The 22,538-nt window shown below is 33.8% G+C and overlaps 1 protein-coding gene across 1 annotated transcript; it reads right to left on the bottom strand.

Annotated features, from left to right (window-relative positions):
* Nucleotides 1-883: 883 nt before the first annotated feature.
* On the bottom strand, nt 884-22,140 carry Strap (serine/threonine kinase receptor associated protein). Its single transcript, XM_046435911.2, has 10 exons — nt 21,713-22,140; nt 20,883-21,018; nt 12,806-12,887; nt 12,052-12,124; nt 9,409-9,505; nt 8,575-8,712; nt 5,327-5,463; nt 3,297-3,446; nt 2,690-2,755; nt 884-1,460 (listed from the first exon to the last, which is right to left on the bottom strand). The coding sequence occupies exons 1-10, from the start codon at nt 21,822-21,824 to the stop codon at nt 1,399-1,401; spliced, it is 1,053 nt and encodes a 350-aa protein (XP_046291867.1). The 5' UTR covers nt 21,825-22,140; the 3' UTR covers nt 884-1,398.
* Nucleotides 22,141-22,538: the final 398 nt, after the last annotated feature.

Genomic DNA, 22,538 nt, shown 5'->3' with positions numbered 1-22,538 from the left:
ACTCTTTGATACATTGACAATGCTGCTACAAAGCAGAATCAGGCATGTAATGAGCTGACACAAAAACACTACCACCCTGTGAGACCTTATGTGGATCATCAGTTCTGCCCATAACATAATTCTCTTGGCTCTCAAAGATTATCATGGACTACAGTGCCTTCTTTCTTCTGGTTATCACAAGTCCTCAAAAATTAACCTATTCTTTGGTTGGCTTTTATTTCTTCTAAGAAAAGTCATCAAAGGTCATTCAAAAGACCTTTGAATTAGGAAAGAAAATGCAAACTGGCACATATTAGTCTGAAACATTTCTAAATTACTAGTTTAATATCCTCCTCCACATTTTATAAAATAAAATCTAAACTCAGTTGATCCAATTTATTAGAAATTTAGTAAAAATATTTCTTGAATGCTACCCAAATTTCATGAGGTAAAATAAAATGGAACATCTTAAACATTATACTTACTCTGCTTTCATGAAGTCATTTATATATATTTATACATACACATAGCAATGCAGTGCTGTGCAATGATGGTTACTCTTTAATTAATTTTTGGGGGGAAGAGGTGGGATTTTAAGTGATTTTTCTATCTGTAATTGCTTTTCTATTTTTCTTATAACTAGCATGCATCATTTAAGTAAGTTATCATTTATAATGGCAGGTCAAACATTTCTATCCACTCAGGAAGGTGGGGAGAGTAATTCAACTCAAACAAAGGACATGAAAATTTCTAAAATTTTGTATAAGCAAACGTATTTCAGAAACTAATACTATAGATTCTATAATTGTCTTTTACTATGGGCATGATGTAGAAAAACTTCTCATTTTCATTTACAAAATTCAATTTTATTAGTTTTTTTTTTCCAAAGAAAGAAAACACTGTCTTGTTTTAGAGGCATTTTATTTAGACAACTAAAAATAATTAGATGTTCAGAAGCAGTGTACAATGAAAGAGAAATCAAACCAGTTACTTTATCATGTTTTCCCTCTTCTTTACAACTAAAGCAAAAAAAAAAAAAAAAAAAAAGGGCATCCTGCTTTAAGGGAAAAAGTCAGAAAAATAGACCAATATATTTTTCTTTTCCATAATAACATAAACAGCTACAAGAAATTTAATTATAATAAGAGAAATTGGATGTTGGCTTGCACATATTCATTAAAAAGACAACAGGCTGTCATGCTACAAGAGCATAACACCACCTGCTTTCATCTGATACTCCAAGTTTTCACTCACAGGTAACACCAAGTAAGTTGTTCCAGCACTGGAGCTAATTCGTATTCCCCATTATTTACTGCTGTGTTTGCTGTAAGCAGAGAGTAACTCTGGAAGGCTGATGCTTTTCTCTGCTTGGTCACTTAGTCCATAAATTATATACTATCTGTGGCATACACTTGATGCTCAGGCCTTAACTTCAGGAGTTGAAGAATAGACGGAATCTGAATTCTCTGAAGCAATTTCCTCTACAAATAAAAACAATGTCACATTAGTTAATAAAAAAAAAAAAAGAAGAAGAAGCAAATCTATATTTCTGTGTAATGAATGAAGAAAAAAATTTAAACATGCAATAGTGTGTGTGTGTATGTTTGTTGGGGGAAAGAGCAACTGCACGTGCCATTAATAACTGGACTCTGGCCACTGAAACAGCAACCAAGAAAGAGTTCATGTATTATCCATTAACTCTTTTACACCATGCTTTAACCAAAATTTTTCTCCTTCCACGCTGAATTTCCATTAAAACTCCAGCTATCCAATAAACACTAAATTAAAGTCATATATTTCAAAGAACTGGTTCTCTCCTTTAGTGATTCAAATCCTAATACTTAATGTTATTAATATAAGAACACTAACTACGAAACATTAAGTTTTCAGCAAAAAGATGCTTAACAGGAAAAAATTAAATTTAAAGAAAACTTAGTAAATGGCAAATCCCTTCCCAACTGCCCCCAAATCATAATACCCAGCTTCACATGCCAACAATCTGAAATTTGACTTAATACACCTCCACCTTCCAACTTAATAAAATTATGACTTATCAATTCTACCACAAAAGACTATTCCATGTAACCTTTTCTGTTCTTATTGACATTCTCTCATTCAAAACCACATAACTGCTCATCCACTTAATTGGTTCACTCTTTTCCCTAATTCAATTTTCTTTCCATACTACAGTCAAGGCAATCTTTAGAAACTTAAAATCTAAATTTAGTATTCCTCTGCTTGAAATTCAAAGGTTTCTCATTACCTTCATCTAAAACTCTCCAAGTTCTAAAAAAGCAAATGAGGTCCTAACCTGTCCAGTCTCTTTTGCCTTGGGTTTTAACTGGGACACATACTGAAGTTCTTCTAGTTCCTCATATGCTGTGCTTCTTTTTGTTTCTGAGTGTTATGACTCTTCTTATAATTTTAACAATTTGTTTAACTAATTTGCTAAAACATCTAAGTCAGATTCTTACATTCTATAAGACTAACCACATTGGTCATGTCCACATTGTATCTCAGTGCCCACTATTATGCAGTAGGTATTTAAATATTTAGTTTATAAAAATTTAAGCTTCCAATTATTAAATATGTTCATATTAAATATGTTCATTTTAAAATTCTTTTGTCAGTGAGCAAAACTCACCTATAGTACTTCAGTTTCAAATACGCCAGGACTCTTATAAAAATAAGTCAATTAATTTGTTCTTACCTAATTCCTCTTCAGTTGTCTCTGGAAAACTGATTTTTGGCTTTGCCAGCTCACCACTATCTTCTTCTACAAAAGAGCAAATGTTTTTGAGAATTAGGATAACACAAATAATTAATATTCAAGAACAGCAAGATAAACCTATTTTAAGCAATGTTTAATAAAAAAGAATTCTTATTTTAGTAACTGATTCTAAAATAATGTCTTTCTTTAAAAATTACATTTAGGTACATATTATCAGTATAATGGGATCAATAACTAGTTTTTTTGTTTTTAATTAAAACCATGTCTACCTTATGGGTAAAGATTAAGTAATATTATCTAGCGATTAGATACATTTACTTATAAATTCTTTATATTGCCTTCTAACAAATTCTGAATTAAGTTCATTCCACTTACCAAGTGAGCTAAAAATTTAGGAGTAAAATATATTTTACAACAAAAAAATCTTTAACAGAAGAACAGAGTGGCCAATTATAACCATGGCTTCTTTTGGCTTAAACTATACTGGATAATTTAAAATCTACTGAGACAGAAACACTGAAACAGAATTAATAAATGACACAAAACCATGCATTTTAATTTGAAAGCGCTGAATAAAAATTCTTACCAGGAAGCACACATTTCCAAAGGCCATAGGTTTTTCCTACCACAGTTTGCCATAGTCTCAATGTTCCATCTTCAGAACCACTGGCGTAGAGTTCTCCATCAGGACTAAATCTCACACAGTGAATGGGACCAAAGTGTCCTTTGTAGGATTCTGAAAAAGAAGATAAGGATTATTAGACAATTTAATAATTATTAGGTTAAGTACTGATATACTAAAGATGATTCTCTATTACTGGAGATATGCAAAAATTCATAAGGGCAAATACAAAGAACTGTACATAATTGAAAATAAAGTAATTCTCATCATAAAGTGCTATATCATACCATCTCTTCTTAAGAGATATCTAACATATACCAGTTTTATGTTGTCTTTCAAAAAAGAAAATGAATATTTTTTGTCGTATTAAGGATGGCAGAAGGATTGATTAAAAAAAAAAACATAAATTCTACAGAAAGTAGATCTAAAGTATATCAGTGTAATCCCAATTTCCATAACCTAAACTCTGCCTATTACTATGGAACTAATTCATGATTGTGGAGAGCCACCAGATGGAGCTCTTTTACACATTTTGCCTCTTAATTTCCTACCAGGCTCTATGCAGAATCCACTAATGATATCACCACAGGAAACATTCAGATACACAATCAATACTGATCCTTAAATATTTTAATCTATAAAATATAATAACCAATATTCCTGTTTTTTCCTTCTATCTTTGTCCAACAAGAGAATAAAAAAAATTTAAGAGTAGAGGAGCTGGGGGTATAGCTTAGTGATACAGCAGTTACCTGGTATGTGCAAGGCACTGGTTCAATCCCTACTACTGGAAAAAAAAAATAATAATTATGGGAGTAGAAAGAACATGAAATTGTGGAATGAGAATGGCCGGGTCCAAGGTCTAAAATTCATTAATAGTGGCCTCGGATCTCAGAAGATATTTCAGTTCAGCTTTTTCTCTCTCACTCTATACATATATGTGTGTGTGCACGCACATGCACATGCACACAGTAGGGATTAAACCCATAGTCTCCTCACTAATACTAAGCACATATTCAACCACTGGGCTTCATCTCCAGCCTGAGTTCTCTCATCTACAAAGAATGTAACATGTGATCAAAACATATAAAAATACATACAACCTAAATCCATCAGTTTTCCCAAGAAACAAAACGTGAAGTTGTCTTTTGTTCTTTCTTAGGTCTTTAGGTGGTAAAGCAGGACAAAAACAGGAACAACAACAATAAAAAAGACAACTTACAGACTACGTACATACATACATACATACATATATACGTGTGTGTGTATGTGTGTGTGTGTAGAGAGATTTTTTGAACTAAAAGCAAAAACTATTTGGGAAGACTCAATATTTATCACGTGTACCTTTTTTGAACTATCTGGTTCATCAGTTAAGTATAAAGTTAGACTGTACACATCTTCAAATTAACCCTACTTGTTTCCCTTATTAAAAACTATTGGCATGAAAAGCAGCAAAACTCAAGACCCCAAAAAAGAATAAAAATGAACAGAATAACTCTCCAAGTCAGATTCCTGAGGTACCTTTATAATAAGCCATAGTGATTCTGCCCACATTACCCTCTACAGAATCTCTACAATTAATTAAGTTGGCAGAAAGAAAAGGAGGTCAGATAAATGGAGCTACACACATGCACTACATCTCAGAAAGAATAAATCTCCTTATGTCTGCTTAATATGACTGACATAAAGTTGTCACCCCCAATGAAGTCTGAAAACTACTACACAATAGTACCAAACATCAGCATAAGGATGAATATAAGTTAAAAGGGAAAAGATAAAATTGAGTTCAGCATATTTTGTTCACAGGCCTATAACAATTTCTATCCAAAAATGGATAAAACAACTGAAAATTTGCACTTATAAGCACAAAGCTTTAGTTAGCTGAAAAATTTACTTTCAACATGTTATATACATAAATGAGAGTTAATTAGTGGAACTCAATATCTGGTAAAGGTAACAACATTATATTAAGGGAGGAGAAAAGGACAACTTACCTAATTCTTCTCCACTATTATAATCATACTTATAAAGTTTAAAATCTTCACCTCCTGCAACAAGGAATTCTTTCTCAGGATGAAGAGATGCAGAATTGATAGTTGCAGGAGCTTCAAAGGATTTAATTGGATCCAAACTGGAAAAAAAAAAAAAAGGTAGTTTACAAAGTTTTAATATTGTATAAATAATACAAGGAAATAAGTTACATTTAAACTGCTCTCAAATTCTGAAACCCACAGGACAAATATTCATTTGGTCAAACACGAATTATAATATAAAAAAACCCCAAAACAAATCTTCATATCTCCACATTACATAAACAAAGAAAAGTTTAGATGGATGCTATGTCCAAGCGGAGTTCATCTCAGGAATATGAAGACCCTTCAATGAAGAGATATCTACATTTTTAGCAATAAAGTTTCTGGAAATCACTGTGTTGGCTAATCAAAATTGTTTGGATAATATTCTGAGAATTTTAAATTTAAAAAAATTTTTTTTTCTTGTGGTTCTAGGGATTGAACCCATGGTCTCGAACACGGTAGGCAAGCACTCTATCCCTGAGCTATACTTTTAGTCCCCAGAATTTCTCCTTAAAATGTTTCTCTTTCAGTACTTTTAGATTTTTCTACAAAAAGCAGGTATTATCTCAGTAGACAGAAAAAAGGCTTGACAGTAGGCATTTAATTACTTTAATATAAAAGACTGTAGGTTATTCTCAATTGTTGAGGGTTTAAGCTTCTATAACAAGAAAGACCATAACATATAAACCAGCTATAAACAGCTGTTTTTATTACCAGACAATAAAAGAATAACTAGATTTGAGACTATAATTATATAGTTTAAAAAAATCAATGTATGATAGTATCACTGAAAATTAATTAGACATTGGCTCCTTTTCAAGTTTAACCCTGAAATCATGAAATGCCTTAAATACAGAACATAACCTTCGATCTCCTAAAGGTCACTCTCCTATTCCCAAGAACACATAGTAGAAAGCATGAAAATTAAAGTTAGTCATGATTTATGCAGTATCACTGAATAGCAACCTGCTGGCTGAAATGTTCGAATCACTGCCGCAAAATGGGATTTGATGTTAACAGTCTACAACAGTGTTGTATGTTGCCAAAGGAGCAGTAATGTAGCTTACAATTTGATGATTGTAGACAAAAGTATCCTGTGATTATAATTTTACTGTGTGTGTATATATATATATGAACTCCTCCTTTACATTATTAAAATTTCCAATTTTACTGGCTTCTCTTTTTCTCATTAAGTAATTAGCTATGAAAGTAACTTTTTATTTTTTACTTAGTTATTTTTTAGTTTTCTTTTCTTTTTTTAGTTGTAGTTGGACACATACCTTTATTTATTTATTTATTTATTTTTATGTGGTGCTGAGGCTCGAACCCAGCACTTTGCATGTGCTAGGCAAGTGCTAGGCGAGCGGTCTACCGCTGGGCCACAACCCCAGCCCTGAAAGTAGCTTTTTAGACAAAAAGGTAGCACTGTAGTCAGAGTGCAATGTGGAATGGAAATCAATCAAGCACCATGAATAAATAAGAACTTTTTTTAAAAAATGATTACATGCTTTTTCTTTTTTTAAGAGAGAATTTTAATATTTATTTATTTAGTTAGTTTTCAGCAGACACAACATCTTTGTTTATAAGTGGTGCTGAGGATCAAACCCGGGCTGCACGCATGCCAGGCGAGCACGCTACCGCTTGAGCCACATCCCCAGCCTGATAAATAAGAACTTTAAACTCATTCTATCCTTTGAATAAACTAATTCTACTCACAGGATTCTATCATAACGAAACAGATATATACCATAACACACAAATGAAGTGCTAAAACAGAACTGATACATAATTTAGTACAACTTATAATGCAATACAGCTAATGAAAATGTTTTCAAGGACATTCTGATGACTAAGAATATTTTTCAAAAATAAAACATCATAATAATATTCACTATGGTCCTAGTAATTAAACAAAAAGCACACAAATATATGCATGTGTTTAACAGGAAATTAAAAAAAAAAAAAGAAAAGAAAAAGACTGGCAGAAAAAACAATAACCATTCTGGAATTTATGGTTATAAGACTGTGGATACATGTTTTTCAATTGTTATATTTTCCAAATCCTACAATAGCATTTACTCTAATATATTCTAGTCACAAATGATTCTGTTTAAAAGAATCATTAGGTGTGCACATATTTAGAAATAGGGAAAAAACATTACCATTTCTCTAAAACAAAAGAAAACAAAAAATTTTGGTACTTGGGATTGAACCCAGGGATACTTAACCACTGAGCTGCATCCCCAGCACCTTTTTATTTTGAGACAGGGTCTCACTAAAGTTGCTTAGGGCCTTGGTAAGTTGCTTTGTTGTTTTGGTGGTGCTGGGGTTTGAACCCAGGGCCTTGTGCATGCTAGGCAAGCAATCTACCAACTGAACTATATCCCTAGCCCAGCTACGTTGCTTAGGCTGGTTTGAACTTGTGGTCCTCCCATTGCAGGGATTACACGTGTGCATCACCACACCTGGCTCTCTTTGAAATGACAAATAAAAAAGAGGCTTGAGATCCCAATGGTCTTAGAACATTAAGTGTAATATAAAAAAGTGCTGAATTTGGGCTGGGATGTGGCTCAAGCGGTAGCGCGCTCTCTTGGCATGCGTGCCGCCCGGGTTCGATCCTCAGCACCACATACAAACGAAGATGTTGTGTCCGCAGAAAACTAAAAAATAAATATTAAAAATTCTCTCTCTCTCTCTTAAAAAAAAAAAAAAAAAGTGCTGAATTTACCAATAAATGTCCTAAATACCATGACTTTGCTTAATTTCTTTGATTAAGGTATGTCAAATTCTTATAAAATGCATTATTAATGGAAGAAACATTTCTTTTTCATATCATATAGTATAAGTCATAATTTACCCTTTTTTGTGTGTCTGTGTGGTACTGGGAATCTAACCCAGGAGCTTTCTATCTCTAAGCTATATCCCAGGCCTCCAATTTAATCTTGAGACCTATGTGGAATTTAAATTTAATGTTCAGACAAGGACTTGCTGATTAGAAAGGCCTCCAATTTGTCATACTCCTGCCTCAGGCTTGGGCATAAACGTGTGCACCACTCATATTCACTTTAAAAGAATTAAATATCTTCCACAGGTGCTTTACAATTTTTAAGTAAGCTAATTGTCCTCTGTTACTCAAAAAACAAAATTAAGAGATTCCTTGGACATACCTTACTGCACTATGAAAAGCAATAGAACGTCCATAAGTAATAACCAGGATCTCTCCCTCAGGAATATATTCCATACTGCTAACAGACATATTAAAATTTAGAGATTTCACTTCTGTCATTGTAGCATGATCCCAAAGGCTGCAAAAAAAGGGAAAATATGGCAACATTTATTCACAAGGGGGGAAAAAAGCTTAAATTCTAATTACATCTGCAGATAAACTAATGACAATCATAATTATAATAAAAACAACTTTCATTCCAAACAATAAACTTCAGATTAGAGAAATTTTGAGTTCCTATAAAATGTCAAAAGTCTTTAGTAGCTTGTTGATGAAATAATTCAAATACCTAAATACACCTTCCAAATAACTCAGGAACACTATGCCACTAAGACACCTATGTCCTAATCTAATCAATTTCAGCACTGTTTTAAATTGCTTATTAGTACTGTTTTTTTGTCAATCTGATGACAGTTATATATCTTTTCACAGAAGAATATATCAAGCGTTAACATAAAACTTTGAACAGAATTTTAGGGGTTTCATGAACTCCCTTTAAGCAGCCTGTCCATAGACCTATGTTAAGAACATCTCCTTATATAAGTGTCAGTAATTTTAATTAAATATTTAATTAATAATTTAAATTATTTCTTCTGAACTCTATGTATCTAATAGTAAATGGATAGCTCCAAATAAATGTGACCTATGTGGAATTTAAATTTAATGTTCAGACAATTTTTCCTACATGCTAGTCACAAAAAAAAAAGTATTTAAAATACAAGTTTTAAGGTAGAATAATTTTTCAAACTTTAAATTATTAAAGAAAATTACTTACCGAACGGTTTTATCATCAGCTGAAAGAATCTGTTTATCCTCACTGCACCAAAGAGCCTTTTTAATACCAGAAGTGTGACCACTGATTTCCTTAGGTTCTTAAGATGAAACAAGTTAAAATTATTTAATATTTGACTTTTTAAACTGAACACTATAGGAACAATTAAAAAAATGTAATGAGAAAACCAGAACATTTGAAATTGAACTGCAACTTTTTAAAGCCCAGAAAAATTAAAACTTGATGTTTACCAGAACACACTAGCTTTTCTGTTCTGGAAAAAAAACCCTATTTAACTGTAAGACAAGGAACCCCAAAATGATAATCTTTGCTATACATAACTGAGTGTATGTACTACTCATTTCCTCAAGCTCATTTTCTATACAACTAATAATATTCAAAAGCATTATTATACCACAATGCTAAAATAGGTAGTAAGAATTACTAATGAGGCATAATTTAATAACATGGACCCAGGAAACAGGTAGTCTGATCTAAGACTAGTGCTATCATTAACTTTGGGACTCTTATTCAAACCACTGTTGTTAGGAAGCAGAAATTAGAAGCAAACTGAAAAAAATTAGACAAGTAATTCAGGAAAGCATTCAAAAAAAAAAAAAAAAAAAAAGGGAACCTGGCTCAGTAGGAGACTTTCCCTTCCACAGATTAAAACAAACAAGCAAGCAAGCTAACAAACAAATAAAAAATCTTCATTATCATCTCTGGGCAAAAACAAATGGAAACAACAATGCCATTCAACACTACTTGGACTTTGAGCACATTACTTAACTTTTCTGAAAAGTACATTTCTTTACCTGTAAAATAAGATAACAATAGATAGAATATCTCAGTTTTTGAGAATCAGATAAGAATATGCATCTAAAGTGCTTGATATGGCATCTGGCATATGATAAAAACTCTACAAATTGCTATCATTTCTATTTCTGGTATAGTATAGCAACTTCCAAAAAGCAGTAAGAGAGGATGAAAAATGTCCATCCAAGCCCTGAATTTGTTTCACTGAACAAAACTCATTGACTGAGGTCAATGTACTTTGTTGTGTTTTAGTGTAAGTCTACCAAAAAGAATGTATGAATATTTAACAATGTATAAATAATGTATAATTCCAATGCAATGATAAAATAAATAAAACTCCTAGGTGCAAATGGAGAATAAGAAATCTGTAAAAGCAGTTTGTTTCCTCACTTTAGAAATGCTTCTTCAAAGAGAAGGTATCATAAGAAAATAAGTGCTTAATTTTCAAATTACTTTTTTACTACTCTTTTAAACTTTTCTACTTTTTAAATAAATAAAGGGGCTGGGGATGTGGCTCAAGCAGTAACGTGCTCACCTGGCATGCACGGGGCACTGGGTTTGATCCTCAGCACCACATAAAAAAATGAATAAATAAATAAAAAGCCCCTGATTAAGTATGAAAGATACAAACTATGGGTTCAATACCAGCATCACACACACATACACACACACACACACACAGCCAACTAATAAGCAATCAATTTCTAAAAGTCTGTTTATCATGTTTTGATAGCTTTGTGTGCATAGGAAATCATTAAAGTACTATAAAGTATGTGGACTAGAAAAGATGTACACATTTCTGTACAATGAGAGAATTCACCAAGGTAATGACAGAATAATGTTTTAAAGTCTGTGTCAAACTGGGCATGGTGGCATATGCCTATAATTGTAGCCATTCAAGAGGCTGAGGCAGGAGGACTACAAAAATTAAGGCCAGCCTTAGCAATTTAAAGAGACCCTCAGCAATTTAGCAAGGTACTATTGCAGAATAAAAAATAAAAGAACTGTGGGTAGAATACCCAAGTTCAATACCCAGTACCAAAACAAAAATAAAAACAAGTCCATACTACTGTAACAGAAACATTTCCTTCTACTAAATTGCCAAAGATAAATTTAGGTGTCAGTGCACACTAAAACAGATTAACTATATATATTTTGCTGAAATCTACCAATGGTTTCCAATAAGTCTGCTCTTCTTTGTTCTAACAATTATATTTTTGCTCAGTTACTTATGGAAAATACTGTCAAATATAAGAATATTTAACGTAATATTGTTGTCAAAATTTAAAACATAATAGCCCAAATAGGCCATAATAAGAAATTAGCTAATTCACTTATAGATATACACAGCTGAAAACATAGTCATTAAAAACATCTCAGAGAACACCTAGTGACATAAAAAATAAAACTGTTACTATGGATTTTAAAAGATTCTTTTGAACAGTTAACATATTCACATGGTTCATAAACCTAAAGACTAACATGCAACAACTGAGAATTTACACCATCTTTACTTTCTACAGATTACCAAAAGGTAGTAATATTCTGCACCTTGATAAATACTTAACATCATGAAAAAACTGCCTGTAATAAAATTTTTAAATTGCAAGGCTATCCAACAGTAATCTAGAAGGGGTTGGGATGTTATATAAAAAAAATTAAGAGATATTAACAGTGATTAATACTGGATAATTAATACTGGATAATTGTGTTTTTTTTTTTTTAATTGTGACTATATTTTCCAAATTGGAGTACTCATCTAGAAGTCAGTAATGTTATTTAAAAAAAAAAGAAAAAAAACCCCACAAACTGGACATAAATTATGCTTACCTGCTTCAGGTTTGTTCAAGTCATATATGCGTAACAGTTTATCCTGTCCCCCAGTTAACAAGTAATTACTATCCTACAGACAAACAAAAAAGTAACATGTTAATAATAAACCACTTCAATAGTTACTTCTCTTGGAACCTTCTTCAATACCAAATAATATCCAAATATAGCTACAGACATCACACAAAAAATGCAATATACAACCAATTACTTGAGAAGATGCTGTGGAACAATGCCCATCTCATAAATGTCAAGCCCTTTAAGCTTCCCAGTTCAAATGTGTTACACTATACCACATAAATTCTTATCCTGTTTCCCTCCCTCCCATAGCATTTCTTTGATGATTACAATTTATCCTCTCCCTATTGAATACTAAGAAACATTACTTGAGCTTTTTAGATATTTACTGCTTTTGTTGGAAGACTAAGAGAACAGTGGTATCTAAAAACCTCACAGGATTAACTTAAGAAAACACTAGTTTCTACAGCTTAATGTATAACCAAATCAAATACAAATTAATACATACCAAATAGTCCACAAAAACATAAGCCAAATATATAAACCAATCAAACCTAAAATCATCATCACACTGTGCTATAACAACAATTTAAGTATCTAAAATAAATGTTATCTTCCTTCCTTTTTTCTTTTCCTTTTTTGCATTGCTGGGTATTGAACCCAGAGCCTTATTCATACTAAGTAAGCACTGTACCACTGACATATGTCCCCAACCCAAATTTCCATTTCCCAATACCTGTGTGAAATCCACAGTCTTGACAATGTGTTTATGAGCCAGGGTCATCAATTCATCTCCTGAGACAGCATCCCACACTTTGCTAAAAAAAAGTTTGGGGGAAAAAGACATTATGAAACATTAATATATTGGAAAGATAAGTATTTTTATTATTACCAAATAAATTAAATATATCAAAAACTATATAAATGCCTTACAAAAGTCTCCTTTGTAATATCCCTCATTGTTAGACTTCATTTGAGAAAATATCTGCTTAAGTCTCAAGGAAATTTCTCTATAAAAGCCTTATAATCCTAAATTTTCTTTGACAATAAAAAAGATTTGAAAAATAAATAAGATTTATTAATCAACCCATTCTACTTTTATTTTAACTTATACTAGACTTTTAGTAAGTCTGCCAAACATTTCAAACAATTTTTAGTTTCACCATGCCAATTTGTTCTTCAGTTTTTTACTCACGTGTACACAAAACAAACCCAACCAACCAAAAAAACCCAAGAGATTCTTTAAAATTTTACAAGAATGAAAGACCTTGATATAGTTTACATAAAATGTAAAATCAAGATAGTGGAGAAAATATTCTCCCCATAACTTCCTCAAAGTTGACCTAAATTTTCAAATGTCAATCCAATTAACTATTCCCAAAGTAATACCCTTTTATCGTACAATGCTAAACTGAGGATTTAAATCTCTAAATTACATTTACTTTCCCTAACTTACTCACCCCAAATATAGGATATATGCTACAAATGTGTGTATATATCAAGGGAGGGTCATGGTTGAACAATACTTGATAGAACTATTCTAAGGAGTTTCCTCAAAAAAGACTAAAGGGAAAAAAGGAAGAGGAAATTTTTTATTTATTTATGTTTTGGGGTACCTGGGATTGAATCCAAAGGGCTTAATCACTAAGCTACAACCCCAGCCCATTTTTATACTTTGAGGCAGGGTCTTGCTGAGTTGCTTTGTGCCTCACTAAGTTGCTGAGACTAGTTTTGAACTCTCAATCCTATTGCTTTATTGGGATTACAGCTGTGCGCTACTGCGCCTAGCTAGGAAGAGGGATTTTTTAAAAAAAGGAGTTAATTTTAGATTAGAAGTCAGTGAAAAATAAACCAGGAATCTATGTATACAGGGAAAATAACTGCTAAAAATGCTTCAGAGATTTTCGTTTTAATATAATTGACATTAATTTTTAGGAAGTGGGCAATGAAAAGCAAGGATATCTTTACTTTTGTTTACTTAACAAACACACTATAAATATACCAAACAAATTATGCTTTCTAAGCTCAGTGTTAGAGCATAAATGGGAGGGAAAAATATCCCACAGAGTTCCTGCTTTAGGACAGTGTTAGCTAAGGAGAAAAATATGTATTTTAAATAACACATTAAATACAATTAAAAAACAAGTATATATACCTATAAAAACACTGAAAAAAAATGCACTTCTCATTATGCCAGAAAAGCCCAGAAAAATCAAAGCAACAGAGCTAGTGGTCTTAAAGAGCACGCACAAATGCACCAGAGGAAAAAGAAGGAAAACACTATTCTAGACAAATATTCACAGTATGTACATTAGCTAAGAAATACAGAATAGCTGATATATGAAAACTGATGATAAAACATCAAACATTGTGTACTGTACACGTGAATCATATGAATGGCTGAAAAATATATTCTGAGAGAAATAATGTCAACTCTGAGTAGGACTAGTACGAAACGCCCAGGTATTCATTTCTCTATACGGGAAACCTGCTCAAGTATCCTATTCCAATTCAACTCCCTGACCCCAACATACTTTCCCAACCTCATTTTGCATTATCTCTGTGAATCTAGCCATACTGGATGATAAATCATCCCTCACACAGGCCAAGCATTTTCTTTCAGGCTTCTATGTTCTTGTTTACATTATTCTCTTAAGTCTGTATTTCCTCACCTCCAAGAATTAACCATTTCCTTCTTCCATAGAACTCAGCTTCCACTGATCACTATGCTTAATTTGGCTTTTAAAAATTTTGTTTACATGTTTATTCTTAATCACAGCAGAACTGATTAAACATTTATGGTAACAATGCACACAGATTAGGATGACAGAAGCATCAAAAGTGAAGAAAATGTCAATGCATCTGACATTCTTATCCTAGTTATTCAGGATAGAAATAGAGTTCTCAATAGAACTTTCAGCAATGTCCTTTGAAATGTTAATTTCAAATACATTAAATCATCTTCTAAAAACTTCTTAATTAATTCTTAATCTTAAGATATTCCACAGATCACATGGATTTACTAGTGAGGAAAGTGAACTGGAGTGACCAAACAAGAAAGCCAATGTATCAATAGTCTTTTTCCTCCTATTTAGAAATCCTGACAGAGGCATGCCATTCTGACAGATCACATTCTAATCACTTGTATACTACCTCTTGACATATTTCCATTACAATAAAAGTTCTAAAAGGAATGTTTGGTAAATGGTAACTCAGACTTACTCCTTCACTTCTTTATTTCTTTTGTCTGTTCAGTGTGCCCTGTAAATGACCTAAACAAATTTATGAATTTTCTAAGAAATGTAAGAATGGGGCTGGGATTGCAGCTCAGTGGTAGAACACACTTGCATCCCATGCATGAAGCACTGGTTCAATCCTTAGCACCACACATGCAAATTACTAATATAAATACTTTTCAATGTATTATTTAATCATCAGGAAAGAAACTGACATCAATGAAGTAAGCTGTTCAACTCAAATCAAGACAGCAAACCATCATTAAACAGTATCTTTTCAACAGCTATGAACATATCTACAATACATGTCTCAAAAGAGGGGGTGCTTAACTCACTTGTTTAAAGCTCTATTGAAACAATTAAAATATTTTAGAGGGAAAATAGTGCCTAATTACCATAATATGTTAACCAAGTCATTAAAGAGATAACACTATTTTTTATTTATCAAGGTCCTCATTCAGAGAAAAGTCAGATCTTTTTACTAGTTTTATAGGAAAAAGTGACGGGGGGGGGGTGCGTATAGCTCATTGAGGGAGCATATATTTACAAGAGTCTAAGTTCAATCCCCAGCACAAGGGAAAAGAAAAAAGAAAAAAGATCAGAGCCTTATTGTCATAGTTCATTTTCTGTGGTATAACATACAACAAATATAGACTGGGTACTATACTTTGGATCTGGAATAGTCCCAAAGGCCCATGTAAAGATTTGGTAACCAGCTTGATGCTACTGGGAAGTGGTAGAAATGTTGAACAGGTAGAGCACAGTAGGAAGTCTTTAGATCATTAGATGCATGCCCTGGAAGTAGACTCCGAGATCCTAGACTCTTCCTCTCTTTTACTTCCCAATCATGCTGTGTTATCACAGGCCCAAAGCAATAGGGCCAACAGATCATAGATGGAAACCTCTAAAACTGTGAGCCAAAATAAACCTTTTCTGTGTATAAGTTGATTAAGTATATATTATATAGTATCATATAAGTTATTTCAGGTATTTGTTACAGTGTTAGAAAGCTAATTTATTCACTGAGTAATTTATAAAGAAAAAGGCTCAGAGTTCTGAATAGCAGGATGCCAGCATGTATTTGGCTTCTGGTGACAGCCTCATGCTGTTTCATACCATGGCAGAGAGCAGAAATGGAAAATGGATGCATACTGAAGGAGCATATGTACAAAAGAGACGGCAGGAAGGTGCCAGGCTTGCTTTATAACACCCCATTCTTGCAGAAAACTAATCAAGTCTCTTGAGAAAGAAGACATCAACTCACTTGTGAACGTAGTGCCTGCATTTCTAATTACCCCTTATTATGTCCCAACCATCTCAACACCATAGCTTCAACCTGAATTTTGGTGGGGACAAACTATAGTAATTATGTATATATTTCTGGATCTATTACAGAACTCCAGATCTATCTTAAGCACTCCTTGGGATAGAACATAGATATCTTCTTTATTTTGGCACTCTACAAAGACAATTTTGATGAGAGGAAAAGTAGAAGTACACAGAAGAGTAAGCATATGAAGGAAGGCTAAAATTAGCTTTTATGAATGAAAAGATGAAAAAAGAGGATGGTGTTTCAAAAACTGATCCACAGACCTACCCTGAATATAATTTATCTATAAGAAATACAACAAAATTTATGAATTTTCTAAGAAATATAAGAACAGGGGCTGGGATTGGAGCTCAGTGGTACGGCACTTGCATCGCATGCATGAGGCACTGGTTCAATCCTCAGCACCACACATGCAAAAAAATAATAATAAAATAAATTAAATAAAGGTATTGTGCCCATGTATAACTAAAAATATATTTTTTAAAATATAAGAATGGGACAAAAGGTTTTTCTTAAAATGATTTAGATCAATTAGGACAAATTGGGTAAGCTGATTGGGGAGCTACTCTTTAGCTAGATAAAGTTCAAGTTCTATCAACACAAGCCTCAGAAGTCATTAAATGGGCAGACTAAACACAAATGAACACACATACTCCCACACCGAACAGACAAAAAAAATGAAGGAGTAAGTCTGAATTACCATTTTCTAAGCACCTACTTTGTCATAGGCATGATGCTAGACTTTGGGGATATAGTGGAGAAAGATGTCCCTGTCTCTCCACTAACCTCATCAGTCTTAGTCACATTTTACCAAAATAAAAACTAAAGTTTAAAAAAAGAATTCTGTGATCAAACTGGAAATACACAGCATAGCTAGCACATGAGCATATATCTATTTATGTCAATGCTTGTTAGATTTTTTTCCCCCACTCTATCATAGCACCCAAAGTCTTAATGAAGAAAAAGGCTTAAAAAACAAACAACTCTCAACAACAAAAAGAACAACAAAAAAAAACTTCCTATTTGATATTTAAATCTACTTGAAGTTACTTTCATGAAGCCAAATGGTTTTATGGCTTTAGCCATGAAGTTTCAAAACAACATGTATGATTTTGGTCTATGGGGGTGATAATATCATTGTTACCTTATAATATGTAACTATCATTGTTACCTTACATATGTAACACTTACATAGAAAGTCAAGCAATGTTCTAAATATTTGAAACATATTAACTTATTTAGTATTCACAACCAATCTAAGAAGTAAGTAGCATATTATTTTAATTTTTACAGATGATAAAACTCAGAAAAAGAGGCTAAATGGCCTAAGGTCAGAGACATTAAATGATAGAGCCAGGATTCAACTCAGCCCACCTTCCTACCACCAGTGTTCGTGCTCTTAATATTGCTTATAAACACAAACACTGAGACCTGAAATGTTAAGTACATTTAGTGTTACAAAAATAACACTATTCACAGGCATGCTTTCAAATGTGTAATTCTTTTTAGTTAACAATGCCCTGTAAATGACCTAAACAAATATAACTGTTCTTCTGGTTGCAAGATAAAATCTGGATGCTTTTCAAGATTCTGACAAGTATTTAAAGTGCCACATTTTTCTGCACTCCCTTTCTCTGTTCATTTCAAGTTATTCCATGAGCAGTAATTCTTATCTATTGTCCTTTATTTCTTTTCCTAGGGGGTGACAAATACAATTTGGTCAAATGCATAAAAAGTCTTCATGGATCTTATCAAAAGACAGGCATCTTTCCTAACAAGCTTTGCATAAAAAATCAGAATAAGACCATGAAGCAGGTAACAAAACATTCTGCTAATGTAATTAGGGCCAAATAGTAGAAATTAGGTCAACAAAAATATATCTTGGCAGAACTAGAATCCAAAAGCTCACCTCTTTTAATGCTAATTTCTGCATGCAGCGCCCACTCCTATAACCTAATTATATTTTATATAAGATATCACTCTATTCTCTATTAGTTTATCACCATCAGTCTGGGACCTAATCACCATTATGAAAAATTTTAAATCTGCTTACCAGATCTGAAATTGTTGTGTATATTAATCCAACTTTCTACATTCATTATAAAATCAAGAAAATTCATTCCAATGATGTTCTTATTGAACTCAGTTAAAAACAAACTTTGAAGAAGAAAACTAAACCTACAGCAATCAAAGACACAAATATTCTATAAGTAAAATCAAGATCTATAATTCACTAAACCATTTGATTGCTTTAGAAAACTTTTTCAAGTTACTTATTTGGCAATTAAAAAGTAGTGAACAAACCGGGGATACTGAATATGGTCTCTGACCTTAAAATGACACTTAAAAAAAAAAAAAAGTGCTATAATAGTACCTGAAGTTTACTATAACCTACTATATAGTATAAATTATATGCTATATTCTAGATATGGTATGAGGACAAAAGCTGAAAGGGACACTTTCATTTGAACCTTCCAATCCTCTATAAGTCATCTTTCTTGTGTGAGAATCACTTTTACTTCCTGTTTTCACCTCCCATAATCAACAAAGTATTTTGACATATGATAAGTTAGATTGCATACTGATATTAAACGCAACTTTTGACATGAAAATATTGACATGGAAGTACTTCTATAAAACCAAGCAGTTTCTTTTACCAGGATTATATATTCTAGAGGGCAGAGCATAAAGCATTATAATTGTTATATGTAATGATATAATAGCAATTTATTCATTGGAGAGTGGAAAAAAAGTTCAGAATTGCATTTAAAACAAAAACTTTTCTTACTGATCTTTCTTCATCATCTTCAATTTACTGCTGTGTAGCGCTACTACCTTTCTCACCCACTCTCCACTTTAAAACTTTATTTTAAAATTTACATACGATAAAATTGTATGTCCTGAGTTTTAACCAAGTACACAGTCACGTATCTACCAAAATCTTTGTTTTTCATGCTAAACTTATTATGTTTAATTTGCTTAAAACAAAGGAGTAAACTCATTCACAATTACTCCTTAGTGTGAAATTCTGTTTAAAGAGGGGAAAAAAAAAAAAGAAAGATCACAAGATCACTTTTACTCTCCAGGTTTTCATGCCTAATGAAGTTTATGTATGTCAATTGCTTTTGATATTGCCTTCATTATTAGCAAACACTAAAGTGTCCACGCACACAGGCAGCAACTAAAGGTACCAAATTATAAAAATATGACATGTTTCCAAAAGAAAGGAAGGTCATGCAAGTCAGTTTAATAATATGTGCAAAACAAAAAGTAATAACAAAGTGCATTACAGTAATAGTACATTTAGTATAGCTAGACTGCAGAGTTTACAGTTGCAGTGCCTGGAAATGATGCTCATTTATTAGGATAAGACCAAAACATAAAGTGCTAACAACTAAAATTTGTCCCTTATGCTGATGGTTCTAAGGCTACATACATATAACCTAGAGGAAGTTATGAAAGGAAAAAGAACCAAATGGTGACTCCATCCTGAGATCAACTGAATCAAAATTTCAGGGACACATGCATTTGATATTTTAAAAACTCTCCAAGTTATGCTAATATACACCCAAAGTCACAAACTGCTAAAATGGCAAAGGGAAAACAAGATCATCTGGTAGACAAGTGAAGTTTGTTCTTAGGAAGTCAACGGCAAGGGATATGGAAGATGAATAGAAGGTTAAGAGACTAGTGGCGGCAAGTAAAAAAATAAAACTAGAACAAAAGTTATGAGAGACAAGGAGAAACACTATAGTCAGCAGATATTCAACTGGTAAAATAAAAAAAATAGATGATAATCTGAAAGAAAGGAAAATTAAGAATTCTATCTTTAAAAAACCTTAGAAAATAAAAAAGTAGTTAAATTTGGGACATAGTATGTCTAAATCTAGTTAACGAAGCAAATGAAATAAAAATCTGGGACCATTAATATATATTACTAAGGAGGACATATAGAGATATATTTGTAAAGGAGATCAACATTTCTCATCTGGGGTGCTTAGTAATTATGCAGAATACTGGGTTCAAAGACATAAAGAGCAAGTCATCTAAGCCTATGAAGCTTTTGAGAACCAATGAAGACAAAGAAATACATAGAAACAGAATAGAATCTTGGTAAAATTTAACACCAAGTACTCTATGTGGTAGGTAATGAGTCAGTATTACATGAATAACTGAGGTTGAAGATTTTGATTTTTTTCAGGACACAATCCACAGGGAACAAAGTTAGCCATTTTGGTTACACTTACGCTGTGAAATCTGCAGCTGCTGTAGCAGCTTTGGTGGCATCCTTATTCAACGTTGCACCCCAAACAGCACCTTTATGACCCAAAAATGTTCCAATCCAGTCTCCTGTGTCTCCCTGGCGTAACATAGGTTTACCATCTAGAAAATGTTTAAAAAGAAATGTGATTTTAGAAATTCAGACTATTTGAAATCTAAGATTCGAACATCAAATTATTATATTGAATAGCAAGTGAAAAACCTGTTTTTTTTGTTGTTGTTCATTCCAACTCATTGGGGTCACTAAAAAATATCTAAAAGTAAATAAACTTTAAAGAGTTGAATCAGTCATTCTCTTTGGGAAACGTGATTGAGTGAGAATACGGATCTGAGTAAAAACAATCTAGATCTGAGTCTTTTATTTTGGACAAATGAACTTAACCTCTCATCTCCCATTTGAAAAAATGAGGCTAATACCACGAAAAACTATTCAGAGAAAGAGCTAACATCTTTGTAAGGAATCGCTCGTTCTGGCCTAATTTCTCCCTTTCCCTAAATCCTTGAAATGTATTTACAGTGGTTCTTGTCCAGAGAGCCTAGAAAGGTGCAGCCCAACTTCCCCAGAAACAGCAATAAAAACGAGGGGCTTAGTTGGCGGGTAATACTAGTCAGAGTCGTCAAAAAGAAGGCCCCTGGGCCACAACTGTGGATTCCATAACACAACTCTTTTCCCTATCAGACCAGCGTTGGCTCCCACTTCAAACGTTAATATCCCCACCAATCATTAGGCCCTGGGGAATGCCAGCCCCACTCCCTTACTGCCCAGCCCTAGGCGTCTGCTAGTGGCCTTGCTTACCTTTGCAAGCACTGATTAAAAAATACCCATAAGGCGTGATGCCACTGAAGGCCAAATCAACCACCGGCCGCGTGTGGCCAGAGCAGGTGAGCGGCGTCTGTCTCATTGCCATGGCGGCGGCGCACCCGGTGATCCGGCTAGTGAGTGGAGGGTCGTAGTCCTCTTCTCCTCAGCTGCAGCGCCTCCGGCTCCACAAGGCCCCCCGCCCTGACACCAGGGAACAAGAAAGGGAGGCCAATCCGGTGGCAACGAGGTCAGGAAGGAGTTAGGGAGGGGTCAGGGAGTCAAACACCGGCTACAACAGTGGCCGAGGAAGGGAAAGGGAGGGAGGGAGGAAAGTAGGGGAGGGAGAGAACCGGAACACCGGCCCAGCCACGATCTTTACCGTCCACACCGGTATCGGCAGGAAGTGACGATACCAATGACGCACAGCGTCCACCGGAAGTGACGATCTGGCGAGACGGCGGGTTCGCCAAGTAAAAGGCTTAAAAGAGCAAAGATGGAATACGCAGGCGCGAGTTCTGCGCTGGGCCGCGCTTGTCGCTGGCCCTATGCCAACCGCGGAGGCACCTGGAGGGGTTCTGAGCAGTGGACCCCAGTCGGTGCTGCGAAGCTCCAGTGAGTGAGAACGTTCGTGCTGTCCTGGAGCGGAGTTCGCGGTGTCCAGAACTGTTCCCACGCCCGTCTCCTGGACTTGGCTGCCGCTGTGGACTCTGCGCAGAGCGGTCCCACTGTGACCGGCTTCCTAATTGCTCTACAGAAATCGGAGCAGTACCCAGAAACGGCCCAAACCAGCGCACATTGGCTTAACTTGTTTGATTTTTCT

Source organism: Marmota monax, unplaced genomic scaffold (genome assembly GCF_021218885.2).
Source record: "Marmota monax isolate L192 unplaced genomic scaffold, Marmota_monax_Labrador192_F-V1.1 WCK01_AAM20220418_F8-fsc00012, whole genome shotgun sequence".
NCBI lineage: Eukaryota > Metazoa > Chordata > Mammalia > Rodentia > Sciuridae > Marmota > Marmota monax.
This window is presented reverse-complemented; position numbering and strand designations above follow the sequence as displayed.